This window comes from Eucyclogobius newberryi, unplaced genomic scaffold (genome assembly GCF_026437365.1).
Source record: "Eucyclogobius newberryi isolate DKJ021-1_F unplaced genomic scaffold, fEucNew1.0.hap1 SCAF_16, whole genome shotgun sequence".
NCBI lineage: Eukaryota > Metazoa > Chordata > Actinopteri > Gobiiformes > Gobiidae > Eucyclogobius > Eucyclogobius newberryi.
Window position 1 is genome coordinate 10,256,542 of NW_027315790.1, and position 14,380 is coordinate 10,270,921.

At 39.6% G+C, this 14,380-nt stretch overlaps 1 protein-coding gene across 4 annotated transcripts in view; it reads left to right on the forward strand.

Annotated features, from left to right (window-relative positions):
- ripor2 (RHO family interacting cell polarization regulator 2) overlaps window positions 1-14,380 on the forward strand; it is a 64,208-nt gene that overhangs the window by 36,896 nt on the left and 12,932 nt on the right. For all 4 annotated transcript variants that reach the window (XM_072447414.1, XM_072447415.1, XM_072447413.1 and 1 more), the window contains exons 2-6: window positions 7,212-7,332; window positions 9,536-9,691; window positions 10,793-10,871; window positions 11,058-11,081; window positions 11,217-11,270. In XM_072447414.1, the coding sequence (XP_072303515.1) occupies window positions 7,212-7,332; window positions 9,536-9,691; window positions 10,793-10,871; window positions 11,058-11,081; window positions 11,217-11,270 (434 nt within the window). The remainder of the gene's footprint in view (window positions 1-7,211; window positions 7,333-9,535; window positions 9,692-10,792; window positions 10,872-11,057; window positions 11,082-11,216; window positions 11,271-14,380) is intronic.

Below are 14,380 nucleotides of genomic sequence, written 5' to 3' on the forward strand. Positions count from 1 at the left end.
CCTCACAAACCTGGATGTTGTTCAAACGTTAAGATAAGATAAGATATTCCTTTATTAGATGCCATTATCATTGCTTCCTTCCCTGCTTTATTGGAGTATATGGTCACAGTATCAGTGATGGATGAGAAGAATGTGCTCTTTCCGCACTGATAGTTACAAATGCTGCTGAAACAACTAGAGTAATGTAATGTTTGTGGTGAGCGAATACCACAGCCAGTTCAGGTGTTCATTCATAAATGCAGTCATGGCTCATGAGAAATGGTGGGTTAAAGATGATTCCTCCAATGACCTAAATGTAAATGACACAGTGTTTGTGTGAAATGGAAAATGACTAGGATCCCAGTATACTCTATGTACCATGGAATAAATAAGAGTTCAGAGTACCTAATTCTGAGGGGAAAAGATAAAACAAAAGGACAAGAAATAAGGGAAAACCTGAAAGGAAGTGGTATATCTGTTGTATCAATTAAAATGCTCTATAATAACAGTGAGAATCCCATATTTTTAACAAATCAGAAAATTATACTTCCCTTACATTGTAAAGTAAATGTGCCTTTTTACACATTTGCTTGAAGAAACATTACATTTAGTCAGTGTCAATATCACATACTAACAATTATTAATCCATCTCTTGTTTTGTCGTTAATTTTAACGCGCAATATCCAATACTACCCATGTTTGGAAAGTCTTGCTGTCAGCAATAGCAATAGTTATTTGTGGTTTAGACTTTTCTTTTGTGCACATGACTGGGTTCAGCCAGCTTGCTTTATGCTACGCTCTACCTGATATAATGTCATAAGGATCATCTGTGGCACAGTTAATCTGGATTTATCTTTAGCTGGTGTAGTTTATATCCTGCTAAAATGTCACGAGCAGATGTGGAAAAGAAACGACAATCTGGCTGTTCTGAGTTAAACTGGTCATCACTGCATTCTAATGCCACTCGTGGTCATGGCCTTAATTTTTCTCCCAGCATGCTCTCTGCTCCTCCAGGACCCTCTGACCTATAATTAGAGGGCTGTGACTATAGTTGTTGCAGATTGATTCACTGGGGTGTATAGAGCGATTTAGAACTGTCAGTGGATTTTCCTGAATAGAAATATAATGACTTTGCAAATGTGTTTTGTGCAGAATATGAAGACTCAAGTGACATTGGTAAAAGAAGTGGAGGATAAAACGATAAACAGCAGTCATTAACTACACAATGCTCTGTGTTTTTAATTCTTCAGTTCAGAATGTGGCAGCCAAGTTTTTAAAAAAAATAAAAAAGGTTAATTAGAAGAGGTGGGAAATGACGTTTTGCAGTTGTGCTTTTGGAGATGTGCCTAATTAGAATTGTGTATATGATAACAATATAACGAGCTGATTAAAATGTAAAAGAACATTGCTGAATGATTTAAGAATGTATTGCGATCACTATTAAGATTTTGCAGAATGTGTTACTGAACTTGTTGAACTCAAGTCTTGTATGGATAAGTCACTTTAACAGTCGCCTTCTTCCCCAAACATCCCTGTCTGTTGTTCGTCCATAAACAAATCAGATGACCGCATTAGAATCAGCTGATCTTAATGTTATTTAAGCTTTTAAAACTCTGACAGGACAAAATGGCTGTTGTTTTTTAGTGAATGATTTACCGATAATGGTCAGAAGAGTCTAGTTATTAAGGTCAATAAGGTGGTCAACTATCCTGACACAGCCCGATGCTAAAGTAGCTTCCTTGAACAGAAAAACACATTCCTTTCATTCCAGTGGAGCACGTCCCAGTTCCGTTTTACTGTAGGAACGTCTGTTTTAGCTTCCGAGTCACTTTTATTCCTTTTTAACAGAAGTATACAGGCTGATAAATGCAGTTGTTAACTTTGACACTTTCTTCTGTTTAGTTATATGTCAAATATTTCTGTAACTTTAGGAATTTTCTACCTTTCCATCCATTGACGAGCTCATACAACGAGGCTTTGTGTTCTCTGTTTGAATGACTTGTAGCTCTTTGGAAACATGCATTCACCACATCACAATGTTCACGTAAGGTTCAGTGTTGAAACACGTTGGACTCTGAATCAACACATTTGTGACACTTTAGGTTTAGGCAGTGTCATCCTGGTATTTATTGGTCGCTTCAAAAAAGAAAAAAAGGGCCCTTCATTCCACTCGGATCAAAGCTTTGGGTTTCTGAGTCTGTTATTTAATACTTTACAATACTATACATAGTCCGAGATCCTTTTTGTAAAACTTGAACTCTCTACATAACATGATATTGCCCTACATTTACGTCAGAAAATGTAGGGCAATATCATGAAAATGACAGCTTAGTGTTATGTAAGCTGCCGATTTGACACAGCCTTGGTGAAAAAAAATAATAATTAATTACGAAACTCAAAAATTGCTGGTACGTTTTTACACCTTTTCCGAGTCATTTCTGAAAGCTTCAATTATAGATAAACTTCACTCTCTTTTTTTAAATTTTTTTTTATTGCATAGTCACATTCACTCTAATCACTCTTCGAGCCTGTTTTTGCCTGTTGCTTTATTTGCACTTATTTGTGACATGGTGAGTGCATCATCTTTCTTGCATTGTATCTTTTGTCACTCAGCATGTCGGACGCATCACAGTTTTTGCTCTTATTTGGTCTATTTCTGCTGCTCTAGTTCATCTGCTCGTGTCTGTCAAGTTAACTGCTCTGGAGTGTTTTAGGCCTAGTCCAACTCTGCATCAAAGCTTCTTCATGAATCTAAATCGGGAAAAAAACTTTATTGAGGGATTTGCACGTATAAGGGGGTGTATCCCACTTCCCTTTTTTTTGGTCTGCCGTTGCCATGGTGAGGCTAATTTATACAGGCTATACAAATTAGGTTTCTGTTGTCAACATACAGCGCTCAACTTGAATGGTTAGTTAGTACAAACTTGTCTGTTTTGGAGTTCTCTGTGAGAGGAGAAGAAGCAGATTGTTTCGTGGGTTGTTTATGATGGGAAAACAGCCTTTTAGCAACATTATCATTCGATTGTCACTTATATTATTACGTTAAGATGAGCATTATCACGCCAATTTAAAAAATATTAAATTTTATTCATTATTTGTTTTGGATGTTTTTGTCTTGAATCTTTTCCGTCTCTAATTGGCTCTAGTGGCACAAGGGCAGAGTGGTTCGCACTCTTTGCTCACAACAAGAAGGTTGTGGGTTTGACTCCTTGTTCACACAGGCCTTTCTGTGTGGAGTGTGTATGTTTCGCCCCCTGTATGGGTGTTTTTTTTCCCCATTGATTCAAAACATTCACAGTAGTCCTGACTAAGCCGAGCTCAAGATCTGGAGATGGGTTTCTGGACGAGAAACTTCAGCATTGAAGGATGGGCCAGATACAGAGGACACATTTCCTTTCGGGCACAATGACATGTACCTTAAACTTAACAAGTTAAAATTGGGCTCAGTGCCTTTACTAGAAGTTTTCCCTCTTTGGGTCCTTCTACCCCAAATATTGCAAATAGCAGCTCAACATGGCTTTTAACAAATTATTGGGAGCAGTTGACGTGTTCAAACTCTTTAGTCAGATCTAGCCTTCATCTTCACTCACTTAAGTAGACTTTTCCTCTAACCACACACTGTAGTTTGCTTCGTGCATTAACAGCCCAAATGGACATTACATCAGGAGCCCTCTTTTTCTGTCTCCATTCTCTAATTCCCTTAACCTTCCTGTGTTTGTCATCCTCACCTCACTTTCCCTGACACTGCTTACCACAGTGATCAATGTCCTGCTCACATATTCAACTGCACCTTGGCTCTCTTGTGGGGTATTTAAGGCTATTAGCATGTGAGCGCCGGAGCAGCAGTGGCGTTGAATGGGCCCTGAGTGGCAGCTGTATTGAGTGTGGGTGAAGCATGGCAGCGAACCAGGACACGGTGCGAGTGGGTATTGTTGTTCCCGCACTGAAAAAGCTCTTTAGACGAGATGAACGGCGACACTAAAGGCCGAGCAGGAAAGTTTGCTAAAGCAGGGGAAGCGTATTGTGACGGGAGGAGTGTGTGTTTTTGTCCCGCACATTGATTTAGACGGGGAGTTGGCTGGTGCTGATGGGAAAGGCTTGGGAGGGGCCCTTAAGCTGGAACTTTTAGCATACCACTTATAGGACTGGGTTATATGACAAAAACGATTCATTTTTCACAATTTTATATACCGGTATATTACAAACTAATAAAATGGCATTGAGTATTCATTTCCTGAACATAAACTTTCAATAAGTGCCATTTACCTTTTAAACTAAATACATAAATAAGATAAAACATAGTCCATGAAATGCATCTAAATGTAACATACTTTTTACCTGGTTGTTTTTGTCATTCCGAAAGTTCATAAAGCTTGTCACAAATTTGAGGAACAGTAGACAATGGATAAACGATAGAAAATGTAAGATTTCAGTTATTTGGTCTTAATCTCAATAATCGTGAATAATTGTTATATAATTGTAACACTAACATTTATATCCTGACATCCGTACTTCAAAGTCTGAACTCTGCTCCAAACCACATGCTTTTACTGACAGAGAATTGACTTATCACATTTTCGATTAAGTTTTGTCATCTCCTGCTTTTTATACGAACTTCGTAATATGTATTGCTTTCTGTCCCTCCTCTTTCACAAGATTTGGTCAATATTATTAGAAAATGGTCTAGCTGCTCTTTGCTTGCAGTTCTGCGATTACCTGCAGGCATTAGGTAACCTATCATTGGCCGCCCACGGCTCCACTTTTAGTCCAGTGACTCAGACACTCACGAGGCAGGACTGTAACTTGTGCGGCTGAGGCCAAAATTACACATTCTGTCCATTGCTGTGTTCTGTTCACTCAGGTTTGAGCTCAGTCAGCGCGTTTAAACTCTGCAAATAGTTAGCAGTGAATTGACCTGTTGTTCATAGCCAGCAGCAGACGTTAAAATGCCAAGTGTGTGTCGATTGTCTTAACCCAGGGCACACAAGCATTGCTCTCAAGCTCATCAACTATCTGATTGGTGGGTGACCCGTTTAACATACTGCATCAAATCCTCTGTTGTTTTTTTACATTTGAATTGTGTTACAATGATGACGGTGTACAAGGACTTGTTTGTCTCTCTTAGCTGGTGAGAAATGTGCTTTCCAACTGTAAAAATGGCTTAGAATGTTGTTCTCAATTTTATTAAGAATTTCAAGACCTGGACACACAAACTTTGTTCTGAAATGCTCTGATGTTCTACTTTTATCTTTATCTTGGTGAAGACCATGAATCGTTTGTGCACTGGTCAGAATGTAATGTATCCTTTGTAAAGTATTTGCTCTGTTCCTAGAGAGACTTGACCACATTGGCGTACACTAGTTGAATATAACCTACGTCATTATATAGTGTTAATGTGGATCTGCCGATAACAATATTGAGAGGATATTATGTGAATCCAGCAGAATGTGTTAAACATGTTTATAAACATATTAGCTGACATTTAATTAACAGGCAAATGTCTGTAAAATAAAAAAGACTGGCTCTTCTTTTTTTTTTTTCTTTTTTTTTTTTACATACTTGATATAGTTATTTTCCATATCATTAAAAAACAACATTCACAATATCTAAATTTCAATAAATTGCCCTCTTCTTCTCGTGAGGCAAATATAAACCTTTTCTATCCATCTATCTATTCTGGTATTTAAAGTCCTAAACAATAGTCTGAAACGGCTTTGTTAATTAATAGCTTGCACTCAAACAGAAAAAAAACAATCTGAGTCTATATCAAATGAAACCAGCCTCTGATTTTCCAGTGCAGGCAGTTCATTGGTGCATAAGATTGATCCACTTTGTCACACTCATGAGGGTCTACGTGGTGAAGCCAGAACATTAATAGCTTGAGCTGTATCAGTGTCCATGGCTTTTGTCTCCTCATCACAAAACAAACCTGTAGTCTTTCCCTGCGCCCCGTCCTGTCTTTATGTGCCCTGTACGATCTTTCACTCGCACCACAGGACGGTCCGATCGGGTTGCTCGTTCAATAAGTTGACAAACTAACACGCATCTCTTTTGACAGACAACTAAGATTGATGCATTTGTATAAAGGGTACCGTGAAATGGAAGATAAAATGCACTTTATTTGCAGGAAGTTGTTTAGTTGTCGAACTGGTCCCTCTGAGGTTGCGAGATTCTTTTGGTTCCATTTAACAATCTATTTCTGGCCATTACTAATTCCTTATCTGAAAACTTTGTCAAAATCAATAGGAAGTACACTTCAGCAATTATAATAATAACTTTTGGTTTGGATTGGTTTTAATTTTAACATGCCAAAACGCAATAAAGTTTGCCAAGAAAGTGTTACAACATGATATATCTGTTGCACATTTGATGTTTAAGGCCTCTGTCTTGGCATGTTTCACTCTCCTGGAAGCACTTTTGTGGCATGGGATTATCTTACATGTGATTTTGAATATTTTTTCATATGATTTTCAGTTTAAAGAGTATTTGTGGAATATAACATGTGTCCTTCTAACGATAGCAATATCTGTGCCGTGTGTGCAATTGTATGATGAGAATAGCCATCCTCTGTGCTCCCGTGTCCCTGCAGCCGTGATTTGACAGGTACACGTGCACCGTTTACAGCCTGCTCCTGTGTCACATGTCATGTTGAAAGTTTAACAAACGGACATGCTTCCTCCAATTGTGTGATTGCTGGTTATAGGTTGTGTGGTTTGAAATATAAAGTCTGGTTTGCACAGGTCATAAAAAAGTTTCTCAAATCTTGCCCAAGGGCACATCAATTCAATGCACAGGGCAGAGATCCAACTACACATCTCAGGATTAGTGGGCAAACGTTCTGCCACTGGAGCCATTTTGTGATCTGGATGTGGGCATAGTGTGCTTTGTATTTTGATGTGTTTTGTTGTTCATGTGGGAACTATTCAGGCAGGACAGAATCACATGCTAATGACAGCAGCCTTGTGACCTTCCTGGTAGATAAATGTTGAAGTGTGTTTGCTCCCGAGTGGCACGGCGTGTTAGTGCAAGCTCTGAATGCTGCTCATCCACATCGCACCCGTCAAACATCATCCTCAGAAGCCACTTTGTCTTTGTATTGCACAATGTACTTCCTCTTAATCTGGATGTTGACATGCTTTTGTTTTTGGAGTTTGAGGTTTTGTCACGCATTACTGTTCCTTTACACCAGCAGCATGTCCCATAATGCATTTCTATCTGTCTGTGTCCCATAGGGGTCTCGTCCCGAAACCCTGAGATCATGGCGGCGGGCACACACTCACCGGGAGGGCCCAATGGCATTATCCGGAGTCAGTCATTCGCTGGATTCAGCACACTACAAGAGCGACGATCACGGTAAGCCCATGTTAAAAACATGTGGCACATCCACAACAGGCTGTTCAATTTAATACCGAGTACTTGAAAATAGATGGCTCCACAAGAGTCTTGATTTCATTCATGAAACAAATAACTGCAAGCAGAAAAAAAAGACTTCTCTCCTCACGACATTCAGATGTTTACATGATCTTAAATAATGTTCAGTATTCATTTATTCAAAGTAATTTGCTGCAAACAAAATTTTAGATCAAGAATGTGAAAGATAAAAGGAACAGATAATACTTGTTACTCAGCAGTTAAGACTGCGTTCTGGTTGAAGGAAAGATGGTTGTGATTGATACCGCTTCATGACAGATAAGGGATTTCCTGTTTTGACTCATCACTGAAACTCCTCTGCAGCATCACAAGACAAAGCCTTCCTGAAATATCCATCTCAATCGGTCTTTGTCTGTGCTGAGTGTCATCTCTGTCGCAGGCCCAGCACTTATTTGAAGCCACTCTCCTCGCGGCTCAGGCGCAGAATGGGGTAATTGGTTAGAATGAGCGTGTGTGTGGGCGACCGTCAGTGGATGACAAGTTACTGTTTGTATAATGAGAGAGAAGAACTGGAGCTTCTGAGGGTCATCCAACAGTGCTAGAACATGGGCTTTAGTATTGCATACTGCCTAATATGTCACTGTCTTTATGTTGAACCTAGTTCAACTGGCAAACCTTGTTCAAACGTTGCACCAAAAACATGCATTTTAGATTTGATAGCAGCAACTATTTCCAAAATATGTTTGCCTGACATCATGGTGTGTTTCTGAGGTTCAGTTTCAGTGAACAGTTTCAGTACCATCAGATAATGGTTAACTTTTCCATTTCATTCAATATAATTTCAACTTCCCTACGCTGGCTCAAAGGAGGAAGCAGAGTTGCAATTAAAAGCCGTACAGACCCTGCATGTGTGTCTCCTCAGATCACATGACCCTTAGGGCTACGCGCCGCTCTCATTGAGTTGTGCCCTACATTTGTGGCAGCTTAGGCTAAGTCGTGTTCGCTGGCGCGAGACGTGGCACGATCCAACTTGTCGAGCTGCGTCCCTGAGATGAATCGAGGATCGTTTCATTATTCAGTGCAAATGTCATTCTTCTGCTCAATTTGAAATCACCTCAAATATAAATGATGTAAGCGCTGTGACCTAAATGATAGATGGGTAGTTTTACAGTGAAAGCTAATGATTACCTACCATTGTGTTATGAAAATTGGTTCTGCATTACTTGAGACACTTTGCTTTGGCTTGAAGCTTCCAGAATGACTTCGTGTCTCTGTTTAACCAAACCATTTAAGATAAGATGAGATAAGATATTCCTTTATTGTCCACACATGGGGAAATTTCATTGTTGCAACGCAGTAGATACAGAGGAAAAGGACAGATAACTTATAGGAAGTTTAAAAAACACTCTTAATAGAAGAACTCTTATAAACAAAACTATAGACAGAACCTCTCATTTCTTAATAAGGAATGGAGGGGAAAAATAAAGATGGAATAAAATAAAAACAGCTAGCGTAAGACAGAATAATACTAATAATAATGGTAAAATAAACACTTTAAACTTTACTTATCAGAAGAGACTGAACCCTCTTGTTTCAAGCAAAGCAGCAAAGAGAAAAGATTGTGTTTTTTGTGTGTTGCCTGTTCCAGTCAGACCTGCCGCATAAATACGTTTTAGAAGTTCTGTCTGCTCCAGGGCAACGTGAAGGAATGAAGAATGCTCTAATGACATTGAGCACCCATAACTGTGCCTCTATCTCACTTTCAGCTAAGATATATGGCCGTACACGGGTCACTAGCAGGATGGATGGGGGCGAGAAGATCAGGTTTGCATGCGTTTGCTCACTTTGCTGTGTACATACCTGGGATTTAACACATCACAGTGACATTGATTAATCGGCTCTCGCAAGTGTGACCCGCATTTAGAAGTGCTTTTGCTGAAGGTGTTTCAATAAGTGGTGTCAGTCTTGCATGATGGGAGCTCTCTGTGACAAATGGGTTGACGTAGTTGCAGAGTTGAGACTAAGGACATGCGAAGTGGTCAGGAATCTCTGGTCATTAACGCTGCGAGAGGCGACTGATGCTGTGATTTTGGGCTATTCAAAATTAAATTGAATTGTCAGACAGAAATGGTTTGAAAGTTACTCACCTGTGACTGTATCGTTCTTTTATTGTCTTGTTTTGTAGGTGTAACTCGTTCATGGGGAACTCGGCGGTGCAGAAGAAGCCCCAGTCCAAGCCCAAGAAGACTCATATGTCGGGACACAAAGGAGGAAGTGGATCTCGAGAGCCACAGCCCAAAAGACTTGAAGAGGTCTACACTGCTCTGCGACAAGGCCTAGAGTGAGTACTGCTAAAACAATACAAACTGAAGCCTTAGTGGATCTTTTCAAAGATGAATAGGCATACTTATACTGCAATAATTACATTTTAAATATGATTATAGGAAGTTGAATTAACCTTAGAAATAACTGTGAGAAATGGAATAATCAACAACCATTCACTTTCATTTTCTGACTCTCTAAACTTTTTGACTCGAGGGCAGTGCGAGCAGTGCACTATGTGCGAGCAGTGCACTATGTGCGAGCAGTGCACTATGTGCGAGCAGTGCACTATGTGCGAGCAGTGCACTATGTGCGAGCAGTGTGCAGCTGCGCAGGCGCGCAGCTTAGAGGGAACAGTGGCCATCTCTTGGGGAAATGTGGGCATTACAGGCGAAAGGTAAAATGAACGGCCAGCCACAGTATTGTGAGTTTGACTCCGACATTTGCTGTATGTCCTCCTATCTATCTATATCTATATCTATATCTATATCTATATTATATTATATTATATTATATTATATTATATTCTAATATAATATTTTTTTTAAATCGATTCATAGAACCGTATTTACATCCGTAACCGTTTTTATTGCTAAAACTAAGCGTCCCACAATGCCGGTGGCCGCCCCTCCCCCACGGGGCTCTGCTGCACTGCTGTGTGAGCTGCCGAGGGAGAAGTGCACTATTTTAATGTACATACACATCATAATAGTACCGTAATATACCTTAATGGTGTGGATCAGGTTCGTCAAAAGTATCCAAAATTAGGTACTAATCGATACTGAAACTAGTATTGAAGTTACATAAACAAGACAAAATTGGACCTTACTCTACCAGTTGTAGAATTATCTTTCTCTGAACTAGTATAAGACCACATGGTAACACAAAATTATATTATTTTTTGTGGAAAATTACATTCCACTAAGTAAGTTTACGTTTTTTGTTGTAGTTATTGTTGTGGTATTGTAGTCAGTATCGAGCCTCCTTTAGTATAGAAATTGAGTTTTAAATTTCAGTATCGTGCCAACACTGGTGTGGATTGTGCCAAGTAAGTTTTACTTGAGTTTGGGCGTTGTGATGAATATTGTTGTAAAAGTATGTTGTGTTTTTGTCTCTGCAGTGAATACTTGGAAGTCCATCAAACAGAACTGGACAAGCTCATGTTACTGATGAAGGACATGAAGAGAAATTCTCGTCTGGTCAGTTACATTCATAATAGTTTACAAATTACTCACCACAACTGCGAACATGACATTCCCATTATCATTATGGAGGCAGTGTGTTTGATAATTTGTCAAGCCAGACATTTTTCAATCTGTTTTACATAATATAAGTCACAGCTGTGTCCCCTGGACTAACTGTCCTCTCCTGTCTGTTCCCTCCAGGGAGTGCTCTACGATCTTGACAAGGTGAGGTGATGAAGCATGCTGTCTCATATGTGACAATTTAGACAATTCTAATATTAATGCATGTTGTGTGAGCAGTGTTGAGATGGCACAAAGACATATGTGACTCCCTAAAGTGTGCCTCCATGTCTTTTGCAGCAAATCAAAAGCATAGAGCGGTACATGAGACGACTGGAGTTTCACATGAGTAAGGTAAGCACTGAATCTAGCCACAGAGCATTTTAAAAATGGCTTGTAAAACAAATTTGAAATTGCACATTAGTTTGTTCATTTCACGTCACCTTTACCTCGCTCGATTTTCTTTGTGGTAACTTTTGTACTGACATCAAAGCCTCAGAGCCCCAGATTTAAGAAGTTGGGATCGCATTTCCCAATTTCCTCTGCCGTGTTCATCGCACCGGTCAGTGCTCATGAACAAAAGAGTCTTCGGAGGTCATTTTTCCTCTCTCTCTTCCTTTTGTGGATTTTGTAATGGGCTCCCTCGCTGTGCATCAAATGGGACGGTGACAGTGGGCCATCAGGACGCACGCCCTAGAGGTAACCATAGTAACCCCAAGACGGGGCTTCTAAAGTGTAAGAGGCTTCATCTGTGGGGCGCTGTTAATTAACCCTTTATCGTCAGGACAAGAGACAATGCCAATACAAACGCATGACGACAACAGCGCAGAGGTAGTGGAGTCGTGATTGTCAAAAGGTCATCGAATGTAGGACGCAAAGGAGAAGCAATTGAAGTGGCACTTAAAGATGTGGTTAAAGGACGAGAATAGGTCTAAAGTGAGTCAGACAGAAAATTGCCAAGGAAATGTGCTGTCGAGGCTATGAACACTAAAGATTGGTGTACAAAGGTAAACAAAATAAACACAGAAACTGAAACTGAAGGTATAGTATTTTGTGTTGAAAATTACATTCTACTGTGTAAGAGCTGTTTTTATATATTGTTTTAGAAATCTGCATCAATAATAAAGCCTCTTCCTCGTATTGTGACATTTCAGTGCATGAGGCCAACTGCCAAGACACTGACTCTACCTTGCATCGATAAATATTGTCCAAGTCTGAACTCAAAGACCTATTTTTGCTGGTAAATGCTATTTACACTACATCTAACAACAAAACCCCTGTACCTCACAATGGTAATGAATCTATCTAAAGTTACCATATAACCCTATAGTACATAATAGAAAAGATAATCTTTGTTAACGATTTCTTTCACCCCCGTCTCCAAGCATGTTCCACTTTCAGTCTATTATTATAGGAAGACGTGCAGATTTGAGGCTTGCTGCGTCTTGCAAAGTTGTCACAGAACGTTGTTAAAAAGGATGCTATTTGGGGCTGCAAAGTTTTGGCTTTTTGTTCTTTCTTCAAAAACTAGATTCAAACTTGAAATGATGAAAGTTTGCTGGGTTGTTCAGGCAGGGCAGGTAATAGGGCTGCGAGGCTGAAGCGTTACTTTAAAGTACGTAAGCTAATTTTAGTGCTGCATGCTTTTTGATTCTAAATATACAGGCACAGAATGTTTCCAAAGCTGTTCGTTGACTCAAAATCTTCACAAAAGTTGCACGTTCACTGTCGACAAACATAAATAAATATGCTGTAATCGGATGTCATTCAAATGTGATTACCTCAGGCTTTCATGCCCTTTTGTGCCACCCAAAAGTCCATTGGATGAGATCAATGTAATGTGGACTGACTAAGAGAGCAACCAGTTGGATAGAAATGCACAGAATAATATACATTTTTGACTGGCAAGTTATGAATTAGCTAAGAGTTCATAAAGGCTGAGATGCAGGAACTTTGTGTCAAATCAAGAACTGAAGGGTTTTAGGATGAGGTAGTGCTTCATCTCATGGAAAATGTAAAGTTGTTTTGACAGAAGTCCACCCAAAGTGCCTGAAAGAAGCTCCAGCCTACAGAAGCCCAGCCTACAGAAGCTCCAGCCTACAGAGACTGTAGCGTTATAAGGAGGAAGATTGTGTGGGAATATGTTTCACACAGTCTACAACTTCTAACATAAAAGCGGTAAAGTAATTCTCTGGTGGAGAGTCTGCCACCTGACCAGGGAGATATTCTTGCGTTACTTGAGATGTTCCACACTGAGGCATTTAATGCATTTATCACCATGGAGAAAAGGAGTTGACATCGGCAGGCGAAGTTCAAAGGTCAGATCTGTGATGAGGCGATCCCACTCACAGTAAGAATAAGTGACGTGTTAAAGGTATTTTTGAGCAATAAAACACCTTTTAATAAAAGCATGATGGATTAAGTGTCACAAGACTCCAGGCAAAGCAAAAACTCTTCCATATAGACAACATTTAGAGCACTCCCAGCAGAAAAGTTTCACAGTACAACTTTAAAGTAAACGGAGTAAAGCTACTGTTTTGTCTGCAGTCAAAAGGGTCCAGAAATATTGCCTTTTGAATATTTGTCTTGTAGCTAAAATACATCCAGAATTTACCCCTGAACTAAAATATATGATTTGAGATTATAATTTTGTTTAATGTCAATTATTAAATATCATGAGATTTTTGCCATGTTCTTGAAATGTCATGCACATGGTTTTAATTATTTTTAAGATTGAATAATGTATTTATGTATAGAAGATATATTTTTATTCTTCAATCAACTTATCTATTATTATTTTTGACCTTGGTTAGTTGGTGCCTGACATGATGCATCCCCATAACATTAAATAGCTGTGCGTCTGATCAGCTGTGCTCAGTTTGTTTGAATGTATTTGTGTTAAGGCGTGTCTCGTGGAGGACAGCTGCTGTGAGCCATGACTTTACACTCCTCCATCAGCACATCTTTATCTCCATCCTGACTCACGGGCCCCCGGGTCTTTGTTCGGGACGTTGGGCGCAGATGTCCGAGCTGTAATTGGCACACAGCGAAATATGAAGGAGGCGGTGGCACAGCGGGACACAGTCGGGTTCTATATGACTATATGTGTGAATGTAGATTATAATGTGGACAGGAACCAGTTTAGGGGAATCAGCTGGGGATTAGTGTTAAATGGGTTTTTATCCTCATCTGCCCAAGCAAATCGTCTGCCTGCACTTAACAGATTTGGTCAATGCGAGACACTGAAGACACGCATTCATATGTCCTATTGTAATTGCTTGTTCAGGGTTTATTGTTATATGTTATATATGTATTGTATAATTCATCCGCTTCAAAGTCACACTGGTGAGACGATGACAATATGAAGTGGGAAATATGTTTTTTGAATGGCCAAGTTGTGGGTCACTGGAACTTCCTCCTCCTAAGCTACTGCTGATTACAATCACACAGCATTTGCTTTTCCT